Source organism: Artemia sp. Qi Xiang Cuo, chromosome 2, assembly GCF_049724085.1.
Source record: "Artemia sp. Qi Xiang Cuo chromosome 2, ASM4972408v1, whole genome shotgun sequence".
NCBI classification, from domain to species: Eukaryota; Metazoa; Arthropoda; class Branchiopoda; order Anostraca; family Artemiidae; genus Artemia; species Artemia sp. Qi Xiang Cuo.
In genome coordinates this window covers 82,867,146-82,890,407 of record NC_142795.1, presented here as the reverse complement: position 1 = coordinate 82,890,407, position 23,262 = coordinate 82,867,146, and the positions used below count along the sequence as shown (strand labels likewise).

General features: G+C 35.3%; 2 protein-coding genes across 2 annotated transcripts in view; both read left to right on the top strand.

Annotated features, from left to right (window-relative positions):
• The window catches only part of LOC148955701 (uncharacterized), a 47,037-nt gene extending 26,802 nt beyond the window's left edge, over positions 1 to 20,235 (top strand). The window contains exons 2-3 of the mRNA XM_089103583.1: positions 16,916 to 17,080; positions 19,215 to 20,235. Of these exons, the coding sequence (XP_088959709.1) occupies positions 16,916 to 17,080; positions 19,215 to 20,104 (1,055 nt within the window). The 3' untranslated portion in view covers positions 20,105 to 20,235. The remainder of the gene's footprint in view (positions 1 to 16,915; positions 17,081 to 19,214) is intronic.
• The window catches only part of LOC148955700 (uncharacterized), a 49,647-nt gene that overhangs the window by 3,652 nt on the left and 22,733 nt on the right, over positions 1 to 23,262 (top strand). The window lies entirely within an intron of this gene.

Here is a 23,262-nt window from a genome sequence, read left to right as displayed (position 1 = left end):
TACAGGAAGAAACTGCTTGAGATTGTGCATCAAGGATACAGTTATTAAACACAATTGGGGATGTAAGGGCACCTTGCCTTACTCCATGACAAACAGGTATGGTTATCTTTGTAATTATTTCATGAGGCAGATTAACAATGACAGTTAAATGATTATACATATCATACAAAGCACAAATAATACAGGTACTGACCCTGCATTTATACAATTCAATGAGGATATGTGAGTGAATTATTGAATCAAAAGCACAACTGACATCATGGCTCCCTAGAATAAGCGGCTCTCCAGATTTATCAGCACCAATCAAGACCAACGACAGTGCATGAGTGCACCCTATTCCTTTCTGGAACCCAAATTGGTGTGGGGGCATATAGCATTCATCAACCAGCTCAGGCATTATCAACTTCTCAAAAAATTTTCAAAAAGTTGTAGCTACCATTATCAGCCAATATGATGAGCACTCATTTAGGGGTTTATTTTTTTTAGGGAGAGGAGTTAGATGGCCAGTTGAAAACGAGGCAGGAACTATTCCTTTTGCAAACACCATTTGGAAAAGTAGGGCAAGGTGGGAAAAAAGAAAAGGGTTTCCGTATAGGAGGTGTTTGGTGCAAACATGATCTGTACTTCTTGAAAGGGGTTTCTTAATTTTACTAATCATATTATAAACATCCAAAACTGATACAGTAAACATTAATTTATCCCCTATCGAAAGTATCTTTTTGAGTGTAATTTTGGAGGGATTTTCTATTAGTGGGTCTGGTTCTGAAAACTATCTGCAGAAATGTTGTTCCCATAGTTCGGGAGGGATATTAAATGACTGGTTTGGCTTTTGTTTTGTATATTGCTCCTTGTCTAGGCTATTTAAAAAAAAAAACTTACTATACCTTAGATCTAACTGTGCCTCTAGAGGCATCAAAAAGAAGCCACAAATCATCCTGTTGGTTTGCTGCTGTCAGCAGCTGGATTGAAGTGTTCATGTTCTTTTCAATCTGTCTGGTGAAGTTGATGCATGATTTTTCTGGGTCAGCCTTTGTAGCATGGACCCAATGGTTACCTGTGGGGTACTACATTCCACACCTAGGGACTGGGTAAAATTGAGTCTTTACCAGGTGACTTCACATTTTTCAACTTTTTTGCTGCTGGTGCAATTTTGGTGAATGACAATGGATCCACATTAACAATTTAAGGAGAACAAAATTGATCCTGGAATATCTAGGAAATGTCTGGTGGAGGTCTGTTCAACAGCTTATCAAAGCAGCTGCCCAAACTTTATTTGTCATAGACTGCTTTGTTATCTTGATACATCTTTTACCTGTCTGTGTTGAATAAAGAATTTCATGCCAACTTCAAATACCTGGTGTGTTGTAGCCTACTGTGTAAGCGTGCACAGTAGAATAGTAGAATAGGTCAATGTCCCCTTTATAGAAGGAGACATGCTAGAATAAAAATGGATTGAGGTTCAGAGTTTTTTCAGATGTGTCTAGTAAATTTTATACATGTTTTTCTAGGTCAGCCTCTTTTGTATGAACCCAGTGGTTGCCATTGGAGTAGTGTATTCAGTAGCTAGGAACTGGGTAAAATTTACTCTTTGTTAGGTGACTTCCCATTTTTCAACTTTTTTGCTGCTGCTGCAATTCTGGTGAATGACAGTGGATCCATGTTTTATTTAAGGAGAACAAAGTTGATGCTGGAATCTCTGGGGAATTATGTAGTGCAGGTCAATTCAATATAATTTCATAGTAGCTGCTGAAACTTTGTTCATCACAGGCTGCTTTGTTATTACCTTCAATTGCACTTGCTACCAATATGGACAAATCCAGTGTATGCCATTCAATGACAATAAGGCAGCAAGACATCTGCTGCATCCCATTATGTAACCCAATGTTGTCCTGCTGTTGATCCCACTGTTGTCCTGCTAAGAATATCCCCTAGACTTATGATACAAGTCTAAAAGAAATGGGGTTACTTGTATGATATAGCACTAACCACCCAATTTGTTCATCCGTTGACACATTGTAGAATCAATTTCTTTGTTTAGTTTCTTTCAGCTTAGTGGGAGACAGACAAGTGACAGAATAGATGAAAAATATATAATTTGGGCTATATATTTGCACATTAGGGGGGGGGGGGGCTGGAGGCAAAGTATCTCAACCATCCATATGTTGGCTCATTTGCAAAAGTTGTCTAGATCTGATTGTGTTGAGGCCACACCTTGCTGTGTATCTACAGGATCAATAAGTTTTGAGTCATCAGCATATAGGCTAAACTTATTTGTAATAGTTCTTGGAGCATTGCTAATGTAAACATTGAATAGTTCAGGCCCTAAAACATCTTTTATCTTGTATCATTTATCAAGATACTATCTGATACATCTTTTAATTGTCTGTGGGGAATAGAGGATTCCTTGCCAATTTTTTCATTGGTGATTTTGTAGACAGCTCTTGAGTCACTTCTCTTTGTTGTTTCTTTTGTCTAAGCTGCTTTCCAATCAACTAAGTTTCTCTGGTCGTTTCTGGCACTCTTATTCAGTCTTTTTTATATGGCTCCATATTCTTTGCTTCTAAAGATATAGCAGTCAGCAGCTGGTTTTTAGATAAGCAATACTTTTACTTTTATCCTCTTCTCTATGTTGTCTTCAGCAGCTAATGGTCCTTTAAATGGTTGCAGTAGCAAATGGTGGCTTTTGTGGCATTGTTAAAGCAGTACTTTGTGCTTTCTTAGGCTATTTACAAACCAATTTAAAATAAAAATGGTATCAATAGATTTCTTCTTCTATGATCCTTTTCAACATTATAGTCATTATCCATGCCCCCCCCCCAGTGGACACATTTATAGCCATAATAATGTATTTGTTTCTTGTTCTTTCCATTGATTGATCTTTTGTAAAACTGATTATGCTGTATATATTTAAGATATCCAGTTTAATATGAGTAATTTTGCTGAATAGTGGATAAAACTACTGTTTTTAATGAATTAAAGAAGTAAATAGCAATAGATGGTATTTGATAATCTGATACAATTGTGCCATATATTATTAAGTAAGAATTTCATTGTTCTAGTTGGCTTGCTTGTTAAGTAGGTTGTCCATATCCTAATGCCATTGGCTATGAAGGATTTTCAGCAGGGTGAGGGAGAATTGTCACAAACTTATATTTAGCCATAAAAAGAGCTTAAAGTTAGCAGTCTAAACAGGCCTCTCTTTGTTCTAGCATGTCTTCTATGGGGCTATTCTCTGGGTTTATCCTACTACTGTTCTTTGAAATAAATACATAGGAATGAATGATCCCCCTGATTTGTGAAGGACAGCTCATGTTCTGAGTTTTATTGTGAGAGACATCATGCTAACAAGGAAAACAGTTAATGATTGCCAAAATGATACTTGGCCTATCTTGGTTGGTCCATTTTTTGAAGACAAACAGCTAAGTGGTACTAGATAAGATAATTTGGCTAGGAAATACTCAGTTACCTAATAAACAAACCCTTCTATTTTCTCTTCAAAATCTGACAAAAATAGGGTGGGATTAACACTGGGTTACTTGTGTAGATTATCACTGTTTCACCTACAATATTCAACCACTTTAAAATCTCAGTCATGCCACAAAAGGGATTGTTTCACCATTAGATTTTTCAAATTGTCCTAGATCAGTATGTGATTAGCTTGAATATTTTAACCATGGTTAACAGCACAAATTTATAGCTCTAGGCTAGGTTAGTCTCGAAACTGTCCATTCTTATACCCAAGATCTTCAAATTAGAACAAAGTATCTAAATCACTGACAGGTGTATTCTTAAACAAGTGTTTTGAATCAGAATAGTTGTATGTAAATATGCCAGGCTGTAGGAGGTATCTTTAGTCCAAATAAAAAAAGAAAAATATTTGCTTTTGAAGCTTGAAATCAGCCATTTGCCTTAAATCACACTTTGCCAGCAATGGGATGATCCTGTATTTGCTAGTCAGTGAAAATAGTGTTCTGACTAATTGGGTGTGTCACAAATTACTCAATACTGGCAGAGAGACTGTATACTAGTACAACAGGCTCCATAGAATCACCACCTTCTTCTTCTATTTAACAGCAAGCAGGCTTTTCAGTAAAAGTATTTAGCCCTTTTCCTTTTGCTTCACTCTGTGGGCTACAGAGCTACTGGCTTGATTGCCTCATATTTATTATATATATTCAGATATCTTTCAGCAGATCTTTCAACTCTAGGAGTTCAAATATAAGATGATAGATGTCAATTTCTATGCTCTGTGTGCAGGTATAGTTGGCTAGGCTCTTGGCTGATAGTGGGATTTTGTGGTGTTTTAAGTATTTTAACAGTTTAGAAAGCAAGATATGTTGTGCAGACGTCAGCATATTACATTCGAATAGGCAATGGTCAAATGTTTCATTATTCATATTACAATGTCTGCAAAGAGGGGACAGGGGAATTGAACCACTTGAATTAGAAAGCTTATATGAGAATGCAAGGAAATTTAGTCCATTTGTTCCAGAACGAATTCTATGATAAATTTTAGAAAGATACTTATTGGGAAAGGGGGAAAGGATAGGATTAATCTTATTAAAATTAATATCTGATAGCCTCCATCGGTAAATATCTCTGATTGGGATTGGTCTACCACTTGGCTGGTCAATATTTATAGCATTTTTTGCTATTTCATCAACGTGATGATTACCACTTATGTCAGAGTGGCTAGGAATGTACTGAAAGTAAGTTCTTATGCCACTTGAAGCAAGATTATCAATAATACTGAGACAATGATAAGTGTCAATGTCCAACTTATATTGAGGAGCTGAGGCCAGCAACTCAAGGCTTGATAAAGAGTCGGAATAGATGATAATGTTATTCAAATTTTCAATCAAAGATTGGTTTTTCTTAAGGTGTTCTAATGCCATGATTATGGCATTTAACTCAGCAGACATTCTAGATAAATTATTAAATGATCTCTTGCCCATTGCAATTTTCAGGTGAAGAAGGAAAACACCACTTGCAACCTTCTCATTCATTTTTGACCCCTCAACAAATATTTGGAAGTAATTTTTATAGGTAATTGTATTAAGTTCTGCAAATTTTTTCTGGACAAAAGCAATGGGGGTTAAATCTTTATTCCACTTTGAAGATTCAGTATTTATTATGGGAAATGACCAATTCCATGGGGGAGATTGGGGGAAAGTAGGTGCAATAGACTTTGCTGGTACAGGGACCTTCTTTTGAATATTGGCATACTCATCTGCAATACCTCTATACATGGCTGGATTTCTTAACCAATTATGTAATGTGTGTGAGCTATTTGATTCAATTTTTGTAAGATGTTTTATCAAGAGTAAGCTATGTCTCTCCCTTATTGTTGTTATTCCACTCTCCATAAGCAGAAACTTGGTGCTTGTGGGTTTCCTAAGACCAAATATGAGACATATTATATCATTTTGTATTGTTTCAATTTTTTGCATCTGGGTCTTTGCACATGCACCATAGAGAATGAGCCCATAGTCAATATGGGGTCTTATATGTGATTTATAAAACTGGAGTAAGGTTTTCTCCTTACAACCCCAGGGTGTGGAAAGAAGTCTTTTTAGTATATTTGCTTTTCTATAACATTTTTTTATTGTGTTTTAAATGTGGAGGTGGAAATTAAGTTTTTGGTCAAGCATGATACCTAGGTAATTAATATTATTATCTTCTGGAATAGTTGTTTTATTTAGAGTTAGTTTTGCATTAACATGGTTTTGCTTCCGGTGAAATTGGATTATTTTTAACTTAGTGGGTGCAATGGGTAAATCTGAATGTTGAGAGAATTTTTCAAACTGGAAAAGTGACTTTTGCAGATTTGACTGTGCTATCTGAAAGGTGTTGCCAGATGACCATCGCACCAGATCATCAGTATATTGTAGATTCGTGTGGGGTAGGTTCATGTCCCAGAGATATAGGGCAAATAGGAGGCAACTGAGGACTGCTCCCTGAGGTAGGCCTTTGGATATTGTCTTTTGGGGCGAAGAGGCTGAACCAACACAAACAATGAAACTTCGCACCTCTATGAAGGATATAATAAAGGATACTAGCTTAGGAGGTACTCCAAGGTTTGCAAGTTTATTTAAAAGGATTTGGTGGTTCACATTGTCATAAGCTCCTTCAAAATCTAGGAAAGCTGCCACGAGGATATTATTTTTTGAGATAGATTCATTTATTGCCTTTGTTAGCAAAATGAAAGCATCTGTTGAGGAGTGGTATTTCCTGAATCCAGTTTGAGTGTGTGGGATCATGTTATTTTTCTCAACAAACCAGAGGAGTCTGTGATAAATCATTTTCTCCATTATTTTCCCCATCACAGGTGTAATCATTATGGGCCTATAAGACTCAGGGTTATCTTTGGGTTTATTTTTCTAGAAAAAGACTTCTCCCAACCCACTCCTGTATGAGTGGGTTGGGAGAAGTCTTTTTCCCACATATGTGGCTTATGACTTTATGTATAATTGGCTCATGCATTTCTCTGGAGAGATTATTTGCAAAATTATTCCAGTATTTATATTTAGCATCTATTATAGTCCTTTTTAGATTAGATTCTGCTTGTAATTTTTTTAAATATGTAGTAGGTGTTGGTTTTTTTATGAATTCTGTCCTAGCTGCCTTTTTTATCCTCCATTTATTTAGGCACTCATTTGTCCACCATGCTTTAGGGAATGTTTTCTTAGGTGTTGTCCTAGGGATAGCATGATTAGCTGTATTTATTAGTAAAGATGTCAACGCTTCAGCATGTGTGTCAACTGTTGTGTTAGAAATGCATGAACTTTGGGTGAAACTTGTAATTTCATCATTTAGCTTATTTTGGAAAATAGACCAACTTGCTTTAGTGTTGATATATTTGGAGGTATGAGATGAAGTTTCAGCAGGTTCATTTAGGGAGCAAACTATAGCAAAGTGGTCTGTACATAGACTATCAATTTTATTTATGTAAATTTTGTTCAAAAAATTTAAAGACACAATTTGTAGGTCAATTGTGGAGAATTTGCCACTTTTGGGGTTGAAATATGTATTCAGGTTTGGAGGGGTAGCAACAGCTAATTCATTTTTATTTGAAGTCATATGCTCAATAAATTTACCAGCTTTATTTGCTGGTTTATTCCCCCACAAAAGGCTGTGGGCATTGAAATCACCACAAATAATGATATTTTTTAACATATTAGAATTATTTATATAATTAAAGAAATCCTTGGCATCTGTAGTTTTGTCATAAGGGTTTAAAAGCTTATTATGTAGGTTTTTAAATTATTCAGCCAAACACTTATACCAATTACATCAACATCATTTTCAAAATCGAAAATTGATGCCACAAAATTTTTTATTATTATTAACTAATAAAGCTACACCACCTCCTTTTCTCTCTGAAGATCTATCCTTTCTCAGGATAGTATATCCCAGAGACTTAATTTGTTGATTTTGGGTTAAATGAGTTTCCTGGAGGCAAGCAATATTAATGGAATTATTATTCATGAATGATATTAGTTCATTTAGCTTATTTTCTGTGAGTGATCTTACATTCCATTGGAGCATTGATAAATTTTGTGTTATTGATTTATTCTTCATACGACTGAGTCATTGTTCAGCATTGTTAACAGTAAAGCAAGATCTTTTTTTGCTTGAATGAGCATATCATCTGGGATGTAGATTTTTGCCAATTCTGCAATAATTTTTGTTTTCTGTACTTGATGTATGTTCATGGCCTGAACTGCATTACAGTTTAGAATGAATAAGCATATATTTGGGGATTGCATTTTTGGTAGTGCATCCTGTTTGTTGGTTAAGGGATTGATTCCTGGTAGTGTTTCTGGTTTGTTTCTTCTTGGGAGGGAGGGCCAGGCTGGCCTCATATCACCGGAAAAGAAGGCTTGTTGGCTTGGTGATTTCTTCTTATAGGAATTTGAGCTAGGGGGCTTAGCAGATGGTGTTTTCTATGCTATGCTTGATGCATTGGGGGCATTTGACTTGGGGATTTTGGTTGGTTTCACAACGTACTTTGTTTGGTATCGTTGGGCAGTGTTTGCTTCCATTGCTGCAAAGGGGTATGGGATGGCCTTCTCTGTTGATATTTGGGGTGTTAGAGCTCTTTTCTTGTATGCAGGGCATAATGATTTATTTGTAGATTCATGTGGGCCTTTGCATTTGATGCATGTAGGCTGGGTGTTGTTGCAAGTTGTCAGCTCTTTAGGATAGAAAGATTTACAATTACTACACTCTTGGAGAATTTCATTACATTTGTTTGTCGTGTGTCCCAGTTTGAAACATTTCTGACACTGAATAGACTTAGGTTTGAATTCCTTGTGTGGTTTGATTAGCCCAAATAGGAATAATTTTTCTGGGACATCAATTTTATCCTTTAGTGTGAATAAGAAGGATCTACTAGTTTTTATGCCATTAGAGTTAGGTTTTCCAAGTTGGGTAACATCCTCAACTGGGATTGCGTTTCCAGCCCTCTGAGAGGCCTTCTTTTAACTCCTGAGTAGATATATCTGGGGGAACATTATAAACTACTATTTTTGTTGGTGATTGCTTTGGGTTCCAATTAGATGCAATAATTGGTGTATTCAGAAGTGATTTAAGGTTAATTATTGTATCTGCTGATTTCTGATCTTCTACAGCTATTAGCAGAGATCCATCACGGTTAATGTTAAGAGAGAACATTGATTTTAGCAAATTTAAAAATTACAACTCTTATTGCAGTGATCATTTTTATTTCAAAGGGGGTAGTGGGAGTAATTTTAAGGTAAATTCCTAAGTTTTTGGAGGGAGGATCTTGGGCAGGGAGAGGGGAAATGCTTTTAATTGGGGAGATTTTTTTCCTTTTTTTAGAACTTCTAGAGAGGACCTCTTGAAACCCATTATCATCGTTTATGGTTACATTAGCCCCTACACTTATCATTGTCCTATTCTCCGAATTGGAGCTATCATTAGATCTTTGAGATAGGGTGCTTCACAAGCCAAGATGGGTATCTTTCACTATGACACTTGCACTGGAATTTGATTTGGGATCTGGGGGGACTTTTTTTTTGGAGGACTTCTAATAATTGCCTATTGGAAAAAGCTTTAAAACACAAAAATAAAACTTGCTATGCCAATTTGAGTTGGCATGCTTCTTCTTCTTCTATTTCACAGCAGGCGGGCTTTTCAGTTGATACTATTTAGCCCTTTTTCTTGAAAAGTTTTGGTCATTTCCTCTTCTTCTTGAATAATTATCTGGTTGAAAGATGGTTTAGATAAGCTTTTCATGGTTGTATAGCTTGAATGTCATAATCTCTTGACATTTTAGAAAGTGATGATCTTTTGGCAATAAGCCAGTGAGAGTTTTTTGCCAAGAGGGGTAAGGGATGTCAAAGACCTCTGAGGCATTTAGTTGTATGTCTATGAACTGATTATAGAGCTTCTTTGAATGATTTATTAATTTATTAATTAATTACCGTTGTGAATCACCGAACCACATTCTCGGAAATTGCCCACTCCCATCAACTAATCAAAAGTGTTCACGGTGCGCTGCTGGACCTTGTAACACACGTGATAATCCTTGCACGGAAAGCCCGAATTGCGCCAACTGCGGGGGAAATCGTGTTTCCTATAGTCTCAGATGCCCAGTGTTAAAAAAAGCTCTGAATAATGATAAAAAATGATTGTTAGTGGCAATAGATTTCGCTTTGTTTCACTTAATATTAATGGAACCAAAGACAAAGATCTTCTTATTGATGAGCTTCTTGATTATGATATAGTTTTCCCACAGGAACATTTTCTAACTATATAACAATACAGATACTCTTAATCGGTCTCCAACCCACCACACGTTTGTACGTGAAGCTAAAAAAGGCGCGGTTGACCCTCTGGGGCCTTGCAACTTAAGTTCACCTCGCTCAGAAACCTGAGCTTATTTCTTCTGATCATAATTTACTGGCAATAAAATGGGGTAATATGGTCCTCATCAATGTCCATATGTCATGCAATCGCAAGAACATTTCTTCCCTATCTATCTTCGCGGGTTCTTGTAAGCGACTCAGGACACTTCTGCTAAGAGTGACCAATAAGGGATTAAATTGTATTGTGGCTGGTGATATTAATGCCAATCTTCTGTCCCAGTCTGAAAGAAGTGACCTGTTTTTTGATGCTTTGCCTAGTGGCTATCAGTTAGTCAATAAAGATAAACAGTTTACCTATATTCATAACCGTGATGGTTCTAGATCAAACCTTGATCATATTATAGTTTCAAGGGGATCTCTCGTGGTTCCTCCTGTCATTGTTTTGGATGATAAAATTGAGGATGATCATTTGCCTTTAACTTGTGAAATTGAGTCACCTGCTCTACTGGCTTATAACCGTTTTTCTTCCATAATAAACGGCTTGATAAGCCAAATTGGAAACGAGTAAATTCTGAAGCTTATTTGTATGTTTTTTGCTGGTTATTATCAAGCCTGAAAGTGCCTTTTCACCTTTTACAAACCTCTGTAAGGTCACCGAAAGCTAAGATTGATTTAAATTTTTACTATTACCAGATCGTGCATTGTTTGAAGTCAGCTGCTTCAGTTTCAGTTCCTGTTGAACGTGTTAGATTTGGCACCAGAAAACCATTATGGAATGTGTGCCCTGAAGTGAAAAAAGCTTAACAACCCACGAAGTTTTGGCTTCGCCTTTGGATTGCTTGTGATCGGCCCAAGTCTGATGAAGTATTTAAAATTAAGCAAAATTCGAAACGTCAGTTTAGATCTTCTTTGCGTCAAGCCCGCCTGAATGGTTTGGATGGTCCCTCGGATCGGAAGTCTTGGTCCAATGTAATTAATAGCAGCAAGTGTGTGCCTGCTACCGTTTCGATTATCAAAATCAGTGATTTTGTAGCTCATTTTACTCGTGTTTTTTCTACATTTAATCATTCTATCCAGTCCATGTTTTCTTCCTTATTGTATAATACTGTTCCTCGAGTTCTTTGGCAAGTCCATATATTGTCAATATCTAGTGGTGATGTCTATCGGGCATTTAAGAATGTTAAGAAATCAAGTGCTCTTGTTATGGATGGTCTGTGTTACAATCACTTCACCATTAAGTGTCCATTATTGTTAACACACATTTAGCTCCTATTCCAGATTTGTTTAGCCCAGTCGTTAATTCCAGATAGTTTTCTTTCGGGAATCGTAACATCAGTTTTGAAAAAGGGAAAGGACGCAGATCAGTGTTCCAGTTATCGACCAATTACAGTGTCCTGTTTCATGAGCAAGCTGTTCGAGTATGTCGTATTGTCTGAAGTTTTGACTAAATGTAATTTTTCTGATTATCAAGTTGGGTTCAGAGCCGGTTTTGGTTGTTCTCAAGCCCATCATATACTTGGTCAGTTGTTAGTCTCGGCAAAAATGCAAAAAAGCCCAATTTATTGGTGCTCGGTTGATATCTCGGTCGCTTTTGACAACGTTGTACATTCGCAAGCGCTTCACTGCTTAGTTAAAGTAAGAGTTAACTCTTCCGGAATAAAAGTTCTTCAATATTGGTATTCCAATTCGTTGGTTTGGTTAAAATGGATGTCTGATATATCCGGGCCTATCTCAGTAAAGAAGGGAGTTAGGCAAGGTGATTTGCTGTCTCCATATATTTTTAAAACTGCTTGCGGACTGTCTGCGAATGCTGTCTTCTACTGTGTTTTTAGAAAATACTGCTGTTAATCACATTGCCTATGCTGATGATGTTCTGTTTGTTAGTCATACTAGATCAGGCCTCACAAAGAACCTAAATGTTCTGACTAATGCTTTGAGTATGATTGGACTTTCTGTAAATGCTTCAAAATGCGAGTTTCTGTGTTTTAATATTTCTCACCCTGCTCCTCCTTCATGTGGGTACAATGCTGCTCAATTGTGTCCCAAAGTTGAAATGGCTTGGGATTACTTTTTCTGATACACTTTCGACTACATGCTCGTCTCTGGTTGCTAGTGCTCTCCAGTGCATTCGATTCTCATATGGTAAAATCTCGCCTAATAGAGGAAGGTACAGCCGCCGAGGCTTATGTAAACTTTACCATAGTTTTTGTTATCCTGCAATTCTTTTTCTTTCCGGTTTGCAGCCTCTAATGCGCAAAAAAGATCGTGTTCAGCTAAGGAGAGGCTATTTTAAATATTGTAAATTCCTGCTATATTTGCCAAGGTGGTGCAGAAATCACAAGATTATTTCTCATTTTGGACTTATTGACCCTCTAGTGTTGCTTGACAACATCGCTAAGGATCTGAGGACCAATACTCCAAGAAAGATATGTGTCAGTGACCCCCTCACTTATTTCTTTCCAGATTAGTGATTCTATGGATATTTTTAAGTTATTTATGTTATGTTTTCCTTTTTATTTCCTTGTGGATAATATTTTTTTTTTTTTTTTTTTTTACTTCGCATTGATTTTATATTGCGGGTTACAAATAAACTTACCTACTTACTTACTAGGAAGCAGGCAATTTTACCTTCAATCTCCAACAAACGATTTTCAACCGATTTGTTCTGGAAGTGAGATCTTATAGATAAAAAAATATAGTTTGTGCTTAGATCCAAGCTTTACTGACAAATTTGCGCTTTACTGAAAAAATACAACTGAACGTTCTTTGTAAGTTTAATGTACATATACTGATATTTAGTAATCAACATGTAAATATTATTCGATTTATTAAAGTTATAAATGTAAAAAATTTATATTCTTTTCAGTAAAGTGCAAATTTTGTTCTGGCCTTGGGAAGGCACAGGGGTTTTGCGCCCAACTTGTGTTAATTTCTGCTCGATTTGAGTTTGACTCAGTTATTTATTTTAATTTCTGTTTGTATTGGGTTTCATTTATTTATCGATGCTGATTTGTGGTAGTTTCCAGCTTGGTAGATTATTTGATTTTATTTTTGCTCATTTTTTGTTTAATGGAGTTTTTTACTTTTCTTTGAAAAACTATAAGTCTGTACTTTTTCTGAAAAATCCCTATTTTTGAGAGGGCGATTCACAGACTCATGCTTTCCAGAACAATTTCTGGAATCCATTTTGTGGAAAAAGTTTTTTTAATTAATTTCTGTTCGTTTTATATTGACACAGTCTTTTCAGGGACAAAGAAAATAATACTCTAAATATTTTCGTTTTTTTAAGAATTTACAGTTTTGCCTACTATTTGTATGCTGGAGAAAACTTTTCAGCAATTTTTAACAATATACATCATTTTAAAAATTTGGACACAAATAGTACTGTTTAATTTAGTTTCATACCTCCTCTAGTTGAACAGAAATAGTAAATTTGATACCATTCGCAAAAAAATCTGTTTACTTTCTTTGATAGCTTTGATACACTTATACTATATTGATTTGGTGAAATTTTAAGAGAAGAAGTATCCTCGAAAGTTTGAACATAATACCCTCAGTCGTTCTTGGGATACTGCTGAGATGCCTTATTGGGAATTAGCATTATCACAGTGCATTTTGATTTAATCTTAAGGCAACATTTAGTTTTTAAACATAATGGGCAAACGGGAGGGTGAGAGTGGAAGGGGATTAGTAGCCCTCCAATCACTTTCGACTATTAAAAGGGCACCAGTCCTTTCTATTTTCAATCGAATGAGCCCTTTTCGAAGTTCCCACGGCAACTCCTTCGATACGAAGTGCCCTGGTCTAAACAACAACAACAAATATTACTAGTCACTTTCGACTACTAAAAAGGGCACTAGCCCTTTGAATTTCAAATCAAATGAGCCCTTTTCTGAAGTTTCTACAACAACATCTTCTATAAAAACTTTATACGCCCCCAGGGCATAACTTAAAACCCTTGCCCTGAGGGCTGTGGCGAAGTATCTTCCTCAAAAACATATTTTCTATCTGTAAATCAACTACGCTGAACAAAATGGCTATCTAAATTTTTTATTGGATGTGTTTGGAGGAATGATGTGCGTGGGGGGGGGGCTAGATGCCCTGCAATCACTTTTAACTGTGCAAAAGAGCACTAGCCCTTGGAATTTTCAATTGAATGAAGCTTTTTGAACTCTCTACGAAACAACCTACAATAAAAACATTATATGCCTCCTCGGCATGACTTAAAACCCTTGCCCTGAGGGTTGTGGGGGAGTGTCCTCCTCAAAAACATAGTTTCTATCTAGAAATCAACCACGCTGAACAAAATGGTTATCACCAAATTTTGTTGGGTTGTGTGTGGGGGAATGATGGACATGGGGGGAGGGGGCTCGTTGTCCCCCAGTCACTTTCAACTATTAAAAAGGGCACTATCCCGTTGAATTATCACTTAAATGAGTGTTTTTTGAAGTTTCTACGACTACCCCTTCTATAAACAACTTTTATGCCCCCAGGGCATAGATTAAAACACTTACCCTCAGGATTGTGGGGGAGTGTCCTCCTCAAACACATATTTTCTATCTGGAAAACAACTACGCTGAACAAAATAGCTATCTCAAAATTTTGATTGGATGTGTTTGGGGATATGATTGGCGTGGGGGGGGGGCTAGTTGCCCCACAATCACTTTCGACTATTAAAACGGGCACTCGCCGTTTGAATTTCCAATCGAAAGAGCCTTTTTTGAAGTTTCTACGACAACACCTTCTATAAAAAACCTTATATGCCCCCAGGGCATAACTTAAAACCCTTGCTCCGAGGGTTGTGGAAGAGTGTTCTCCTCAAAAAGATATTTTCTATCTGGAAATCAATTATGCTGAACAAAATGGCTATCTCAAAATTTTGATTGGATGTGTTTGGGGGAATGATGGGCTTGGGGGGGCTAGTTGCCCTCCAATCACTTTTTACTATCAAAAAGGACACTAGCTCTTTCTATTTCCATTCAAATGAGTCTTTTTTTAAGTTTTTACGACAACACCTTCTATAAAAACATGATATGCCCCCAGGGCATAACTTAAAACCCTTTTCCTGAGGGTTGTGGGGGAGTGTCCTCCTCAAAAAAATATTTTCTATCAGGAAATCAACTATGCTGAACAAAATGGATATCGAAAAATTTCGATCGGATGTTTTAGCGGTAATGATGGGCGTGGGGGGCTAGTTGCCCTCCAATCACTTTCGACTATTAAAAGGGCACTAGCCACTCCAATTTGCAATCGAATGAGCCCTTTTCGAACTGTCTATGACAACTCCTTCGATACGAAGTGCCCAGGTATGGAGAAAAAATAAACAACATTGTGCCCACATCGTTCTTTACTTAGGCAGCGCTAGCGCGCTGCCTATGAAAATGTTGTTTAATCTTAGAAAGAGGATGTTAAAGTTAGTACAAAGAATCTAAATCAAAGACAGGCTCAATACAGTACATATTTAGTTTAAGACAAGTATTGTGATGCACATTAACTATAGTTAAATTGGTTGAAGTCCTAGTTTAGGGGTTTCTTCATTTTTTAGAAAGTGGTTTAATTTGGTGAATGAAAATGTCAGTGGTACTAAATGTAGAGTTGCTCCTGTTCAAAAGGGGAGGAGGTAGCCTAAAATTCTAGTTTAGGGGCTTCATGCTATCTTGAAAAGCAATTGAGTCCTGTGGACAGAATTCTCAGGGATGCATTCAAAGTCTACTGATCTCCTGGGGAGATATTTTGAAACACCTACCTCCTTTTCAAATCGTAAACAAATCAGTGGGCATTCATGGTGTTTTCTTATAAAACAGTAAATATATTGTGTTTTTTTTTCTGTGTGTGTGTGTATGTGTAATTATTGTGCTTGTATTATGTTATAAATTTTGATTCTGTTTCAATTGTCATTTTCTGTCTTTTTCTTCTTTTTTTGTGCTCCATTTGCTATTGTGTTTACAATGGGTTATAAAAACATTCAATTCATATTCAGTGACTAATTTGATATTATATGTTATAAAAGGATTTCAAAGTTAGTATTGGTGTGGTTAAATTAGATTAAATTAAATTAGGTTAAATTAAATTAGAAGAATATTCGACGCAGTATTAGAAGATTCAAGAACAGTTAGTGAACTTTCCAAGTCAATGGACCGGTAACCTGCTTTGACCTGCAATTTCGAAGAAGATTGTACCACATTTACTTAACGCAGTATAAGATATCCAAAAACAGTTAGTGAATTTTTTAAGTCAATGTACTAGTAGTATGATTTGACCTAGACGGGATTATTTTATTTATCATAAATGAACTTTGTTTTAATTTTGATAAGTTAGTGACTCTTCTGATGATGATGACCGACTGTGTCAACGAAATATTTAGAGTATTTGTTTTATATTTTCGTTTCACTGTCTAATAAAAGGACTTATCCCTATTTGGAATTCTGATTGAGTTCATAATTTGGGCTATATATTTGCATGTTAGGGGGGGGGAGGTAAAGTATTTGGACAGTGTTTTTGTGTAAATAAACTAAGTCAAGTTTGCAAAGGGCTTATTCTTATGCCATTATCCCATTCTAGTCCCTAAGAGGTAATACTGAGTGAATTATAAATCTGTTATATTTAGGTGTTTTTATTTTGGGCTAAGTTTTCATTTTGAATCCTAAGATAAACATAACAATGGAATTTAAGTGTTAAACCGTAAACAATTTTGAGATTGAAAGTTTTTTGTGTGACAATTTTGCATTTGAAGTTCTACAGTGCTTTTTCAGGAAATAAAAAGTTAAATCCAGTCAGTAAAGGCCTAATTTCTTTGGCCTTTTCGTCATCTTATCCTGAAAGACTAGTTCTGAGGAAAAATCTTTTGTATCCATGTTATTCTACTTATAAAAGTTAATTAATGTCTGTTTGGATGCGGACGTCTGTGACTTAAATGCTAATTAAGGAAATCAGTTTTGCAATAATCAAATAATTACGCTCTAATTTGTTCAGGCTTTTTTTTGTCTAATTTTCAAGTTTATGGTCTGTTTCTTATGTTGTTTGAGTTTATTTTTTCTGATTAAATAATTACAATTATTTTAAATTTTTTTTTTGTTATTTAGTTGTAGCAGCTGAATTTACTTCGTCAAGTGATACCGAAATCCTCATGGAACCTTCGAATTCTACTCTATCCCATGAACATCAGAATCAGCCTATGGGCATTTCGCCCAGAATTTGTACTTTACCACCAAGGTCGGACTCTCGAAAGCGAAATAGCGATGACGAAGGTATTTTCCAAACTATCGGGGTTTTGAAATCAGTTTGACTATTAAATTATAATGTCGAAATGTTTTTCCAAGCATAACATTAGAGTATTCAATATTTTTAAGACATTTAATTATGTTACTAAAAGTTTATAGTAAAGCTGAGTTTGATTTTCAATTCCTAAGAAAATATTTTCAAGCACTTTAATTGTTAAATGAAAAAAAAATTGTGAAACCAAAAGTTCCTTTGATACCTTTTGAGATTTAAATTTTTGCAACCTAATTTAAGTAACTGAAAAGGTAGGCCATTGCGGTGTAGGGAAAGCGATTTTTTGTGGTAATTGTTTGCCTTTATGCTATTTTTCTGCAAAATCCTTATTTTTTTAATATTGCTAAAATTTTAACAGTTTAAGAATTTTACGTAATAAGGCTAGAGATAGATAAGTATAGAACTAAATTTGAGACGCAAATTAATTATCACACTGAATATAATGACTTGTGTGTTTTTGTTGTTATTTTTTAAACAGATAGCTTTCTTTTTTTCTGAAAACAAGTCAAAACTTGGAAAAATTCCCTCATTTGTCTTGTATTTAGGAAGCAATTTGACGAGGACTTAAATTGATCAAATTAGAGGAAATCAACCTTATCCTCGCTACAATAAGACATGATAACTCTTAATAAATGATGTTAAAATTGCAAGAGTGCTATTAAGCATTTCATTGCTTTTAATTATTTATCGTCTATTTGGAAATACTGAAGCACATTGTTTCAAGAAATAAAGTTTAATGACGCAAAGGGCCTTAGACCTTTTACGGTTAGGGGATGGGAACGGGGCAGTGGCCAAACTCCTGTTTATAGAGTTTGTGTTAGTTTTAGGTTTGGCTTGAGTACACAATTTAATTTTTATTCGTTTCAATAGTTTCTCATTCCTCTATATCAGTATCTGTTGTCTTTATGTTTGATATGTGATTATTTTAATTTCTGTTTGTTTAGAGTTTCCTTTATTCTTTAATAGTAATTTGTGGCTGTTTTTGGTTTTAATTACAATTATTTGCTTTAGTTTTCTATTCTTTACGTTTTTATTTTAATTTAATTATAGCTCTTAGCTTTTCTTCAAATAATGGATTTTTCGGATTTTTTTTAATTAATTTAGAAAAAAGATGAGGGAATCCACTGACAATCTTGATAAATGGGAAAACTAAAAGCTGACTTGGCACTTATTATGATTTCTTTCGTCGACTTTTTGTCGAGTGCACTTACAATTTTTGCATAAGATAAGGGGCAAACGAAATCTAAACATTCTATTAACATATATAACTAAATATAATAATAATAACTGGATTGAATAATATATAACTAAATAGGATCTGCAAATTTTCTAATGCCAGTTTGGGGTGTGGCTATTCAATTTAAAATAGCACCGAAAAAAATCACCAGATATGATCCAGCATCAAACCAATGCTTAGAACCTCCTTGTCGTTGTATGTGTCGCCATTAAGGTCTTCTAAACATCCATCATCACAATTTTCCTTCTTAAAGAAATGATTTGAGATTTTCTGTCTTACTTAAAGGAACACGATTTCTGCTGTCTGCTATCTACGACTGCTGCAAAAAATTGTGATTGTTTGTTGTTTGCTATTTTATTTGTTAGTTAATTTTGCCTGTTTATTGCTGCAAAAGTAAATACTAAAATGCCAAATTGTTACTTTGTTATATTCAAAAAATTAAAGTCTTTCCATTAAAACATCCTCCTCCCCAATTGTGCTTTTTTTTTTTTTTTGTTAAAAGCTTCATCTTCACTCTTTACTTAAGTCAGAAAATTTATTTTTGACGGTTAACGTAAGCACAACCAAGAGAGACAGAGAAATAGAAAAGGAAATTAACCATTAAAACGTATATAAAGATTTCAAAGTTTTTTTTTTACTCTTAACAAGATTGTTTTAGTATTCTAATCTATATGAAATGAAATTAATTGGGAATGTTTTTATTCCCTTTTTGTTAATATTTTACCTAATCAGATGAAACAAATGGTAGACGACGTAGATCCCAATCACGTACTATTTGTCGAGTGTTCCCTTTCATTTATAATTGGTATGATTCCCCTGTATTTAGTTTTTTAATATTATTCTACTACAATTAAACAATTTTTTTACCGTAGAAATATTGAATTCTACAGGGTGCAGTTCTGATGGTCTACCTCAACCGAAACTATTAGGCCCAAAGCCAATCGTTGTTGTGAAAAGGCTGACAAAGAAGGCTATAGAAGAATTAACAGCCGGCATCTGGCGTTGCAGCATTTGTGGAAAAGCAGAGAGGTCATTTTGGATATTAGATCTTCACATAGATACTGGCTGTGAAGAACTTTCGCCAATAGAATGCGATCTCTGTCCTGCAGTGGCTCGCAACTACAAAAATTTTGTTCTTCATTTTATGGAACACCAAATGGGAGGGACAAGAAAATGTCCAATTTGTTTACGAGAAGATATTGGTGATATTGGACAGCATCTAATTTCACAAGACCACTTTTCACCAAATGTTTCTGAACTAGACTTACAGCAGAATATATCACCAGTTATTTTACAGGATCCGTCCACAAGCTCTTGCTTAAATTCTTCTGACTCGGATTCTGAAACAAAAAACTTAAATAATCAGAAAACGAATTTGCATAGTCGCTCGCAAAGTAAAAGACACAGAAAATTGAAAAGACATCAAATAATAGATACTGGGAAAAACCCATATAAATGTGATAGATGTCAGAAAGGCTTTTCTTCCTCGGGTAATTTGAATCAGCATCGAAGAGTGCATACTGGTGATAAACCATTTAGATGTGATATATGTAAGAAATGCTTTTCTGTTCCGGGTAATTTGAATAGACACCAAAGAGTGCATACTGGTGATAAACCATTTAAGTGTGATTTATGCAAGAAATGCTTTTCTTACTTAGGTAATTTCAGTCATCACCAAAGAGTGCATACAGGTGAGAAGCCATTTAAATGCGATGTATGTAAGAAATGCTTTTCTGGATCAAACAATTTAAAAAGGCATTAAAAAATGCATGCTGGCGAGAAACCTTTTAAATGTAGTGTGTGTAAAAAGACCTTTTCTCAAAAGAATCATTTGACTACCCATCAAAGGGTGCATACTGGCGAAAAACCATTTAGATGCGGTTTATGTAAGAAGAGATTTTCTGAAACAGGCAATTTGAGAAGGCATCAAGTAGTGCATACAGGAGAAAAAACATATAAATGTGGTGTTTGTCAGAACAGCTTTTCCTCTTTGAGTGACTTGCACAGGCATAAAAGGGTGCACACAGGCGAGAGACCATTTGAATGTGATTTATGCAAGAAGAGCTTTTCCAGTTCCAGCAATTTGCATAGGCATAAAAGAGTGCATGCACCCAAGAAACTTTTTAAATGAGATTTATGACTCCAGTTTCTCTGCTTCTTTGGGAAGTGAAGTTTGATTTATATTCAATAACCCAGGCATTTGTAGAATTACACGTGCAGAAATATACAAGCGCTCAGTTTACAATACAAGGTTTTCTTTAATGAGCAATTTGAACAGAAATGGAAGAATCTTGTGCCCAAATTGCATGTCCATTAGGACTTTTATACATCCAGAAATATATCTAGAAAATAAGGTAATGATTTGAAAAGTGACTAAATCATTGATGTCACAAAAAGAAGAAAAAGCTGAAAATGATTGAAAAAGTAAGAGTATTTACTAGGTCGTTAACCGTTATTACGTAGCTATGACTCATTTAATCCATCCATTCATTTCCTAAATCCAATTTTTAACTTTTGTAGGTTTAAAAATTCTGTGAAAACATGTGAAAATAGGTAAATTTTTCAAACAAGCTCAGATAGAGGAAAAGAAAAAGTCTATGTATACTATTAATGTAGATTAATGAATGAACAGAAGTGGACCTTATGGACAGGACATTTTTTTTTCCTTTTATTGAATTAACATAAAATAACAGAGAGTTAAACTCGATTCCTCTCCTTTAGGAGAAGAAATAAACCAACATTAATTAATAAAATTCATATTCCAATTAAGAGAAGAAAAGAAAAGGGGGGGGGGGGGGTTAACTGGATAGTTGGAGAAAAAGGCATTTAAATATGAGCTGTGATAGGGAATCACTCGCTAAGTCCGATAGTGTGTATTTATTTGCAATGTAATTCAGCTGATGTCTTCTACTTAATCTAGCTCTCTCATTCTTAACAGGCAGGAAATAAACTAATTCCTATCTCTCGACAAATGACTATGTTGATTTTAAATCAAAGGTTCAGTCCATTCAAAGGTTTTCAAAGGAATGGTCTAGTGACTGAAAAATTTAATCACGTTAAATCAGAAATATTTCGTATTATGCTCATTCCACCTAATAATAATTTGGGTTGATGATTAGCCAGATAAGGACTGTTTTTTTCTTTTTTTTTGTCTGCTTTTCTTCTTAACCAATTAATACTTTTTTCGAGTCATAACAAATCAATTATGACTCGGATCAGTTGTGACTTATCAATAAATATCATTATATCAACCAATAAAATTTTTGTGTTTTTATGCCAATCTCGTTTGCCAAGATTTGAAGAACCGTAATAGTGATAACTGTTTTTTTTCTTCATTCAAAAACGACGCAGCATTTACTTAAGGATCCTATGCAAGTGGTATATTTTAAACCTTGTGTTCAAGACAAACGTGGCTGGCTAAGTTTCAGTACCCATTGCTTCAGATTAGAAGATGCTAGAAACTGTACTTGGGTCATCAAAATTTAGCGTGGTTTTTAAGAAATAAGGTGGAATGTTTTTAAAATGTGATTTGTGAGAACGTGAAATTCATTCCCTTATCCCCCTTTTTGAAACCTGTGATATCGTCACCTAAGCGATATAGAGCTGTAAGTGGGTGACCAAGTTTGATCTCAAGCAATGGCTTTAGACCTCGACAAAATTAACGTGTGGATGTGGATGCCCCCTTTCTTTTTATTATGATCTACCAACTTATTTGACCTCTGCAAGAAGTTTTGCTTAGCGTTTGTTAAGCACAATTCTTTGAACTCAGATTTCTTGTCTGTCAGGTTTGGAAATGCTCAAAATTTAGGAACACTACATGATGTTAACTTAAATTTAAAAAAAATGCAGTGAAGACTCTTTAGCTAGATAATTCAGCCCTACAATTGCCTTTAGTAGCTCAGGGCTACTTCTAAACGTTCAGAAAACGGCAAGATAGAGGAGGTGTTAAATAATTTTAACCACTTAACAAAGTTATTTTGCAGCAAACCATATCTTTTTATTTTGCCTTCCATTGTCTTGCGAACTTTTATCTAATCAACGTAATTTGCCAGTCTATCCACTCACATCATAAGTTGCGCTATGGGGTAAAATTTACGGAATTTGAAAGAAAATGCGTGAACCAAAAAAAAAATTGATAGTTTCTGCCTGGAATTGCGAATAGATTTCCAGTCTGGGAATTAGAATTTCTGTCAGATTTGCACATGGTTTTTAAGGAAAATCCTATACGTCTTAACTTTAGGTGTAATTACACGATGCAGAAAACCATGCAGAGGTGACCACACGTTTTACCATGCAGATTAAACAATATTATTTTCACCTTTAAAACCATGTAGGTCATCATAGGTTTGGACCTTGTCGCACCCAAAGATCCTTAATAGATACCGATGATTAACGACTCGCATCTTTTTCTCATAACTAAGAAGTGGAAATGACTCTCAATTATTTGTTCTTTATTTTTCGACTAAGATAGGTAGCGGTTTCGATATAAAATTTCGCTCTGTTGACATTCTCATGACGATATGTTTCTGCCATCTATTGAAATTTAAAAAGCACCATCTATAGGTAGTGTTAATGTCAAAGCTGGAAATACTTGCAGAACTCATGAAGGGAACAAACCGCTAGGTAGCAATCCTCTTGATTTTCCATTACGTGTTTTGAGGCCAGAGGCGGATCTTCCCAGGTTTAAGCATCTTTGCTAGTAACGTTTTAGCGTTGCTTTTTCGGAGTACCAAAAGTAAACCGTAATAAGAAGGCCAGATCACCCTTTAAAAATGGTCACAGGTTTTCTGACGAATTTCACAGGTTTTTGGCACTTTTTTTGACAGGTTTCGAAAATTCGTAGTGCCAACACTGGTCGAAATGCCTTTCAATTTAAATCTGAGAAGAAAGGAAGGAATTTTGCTGGATTCCAGCAGACAT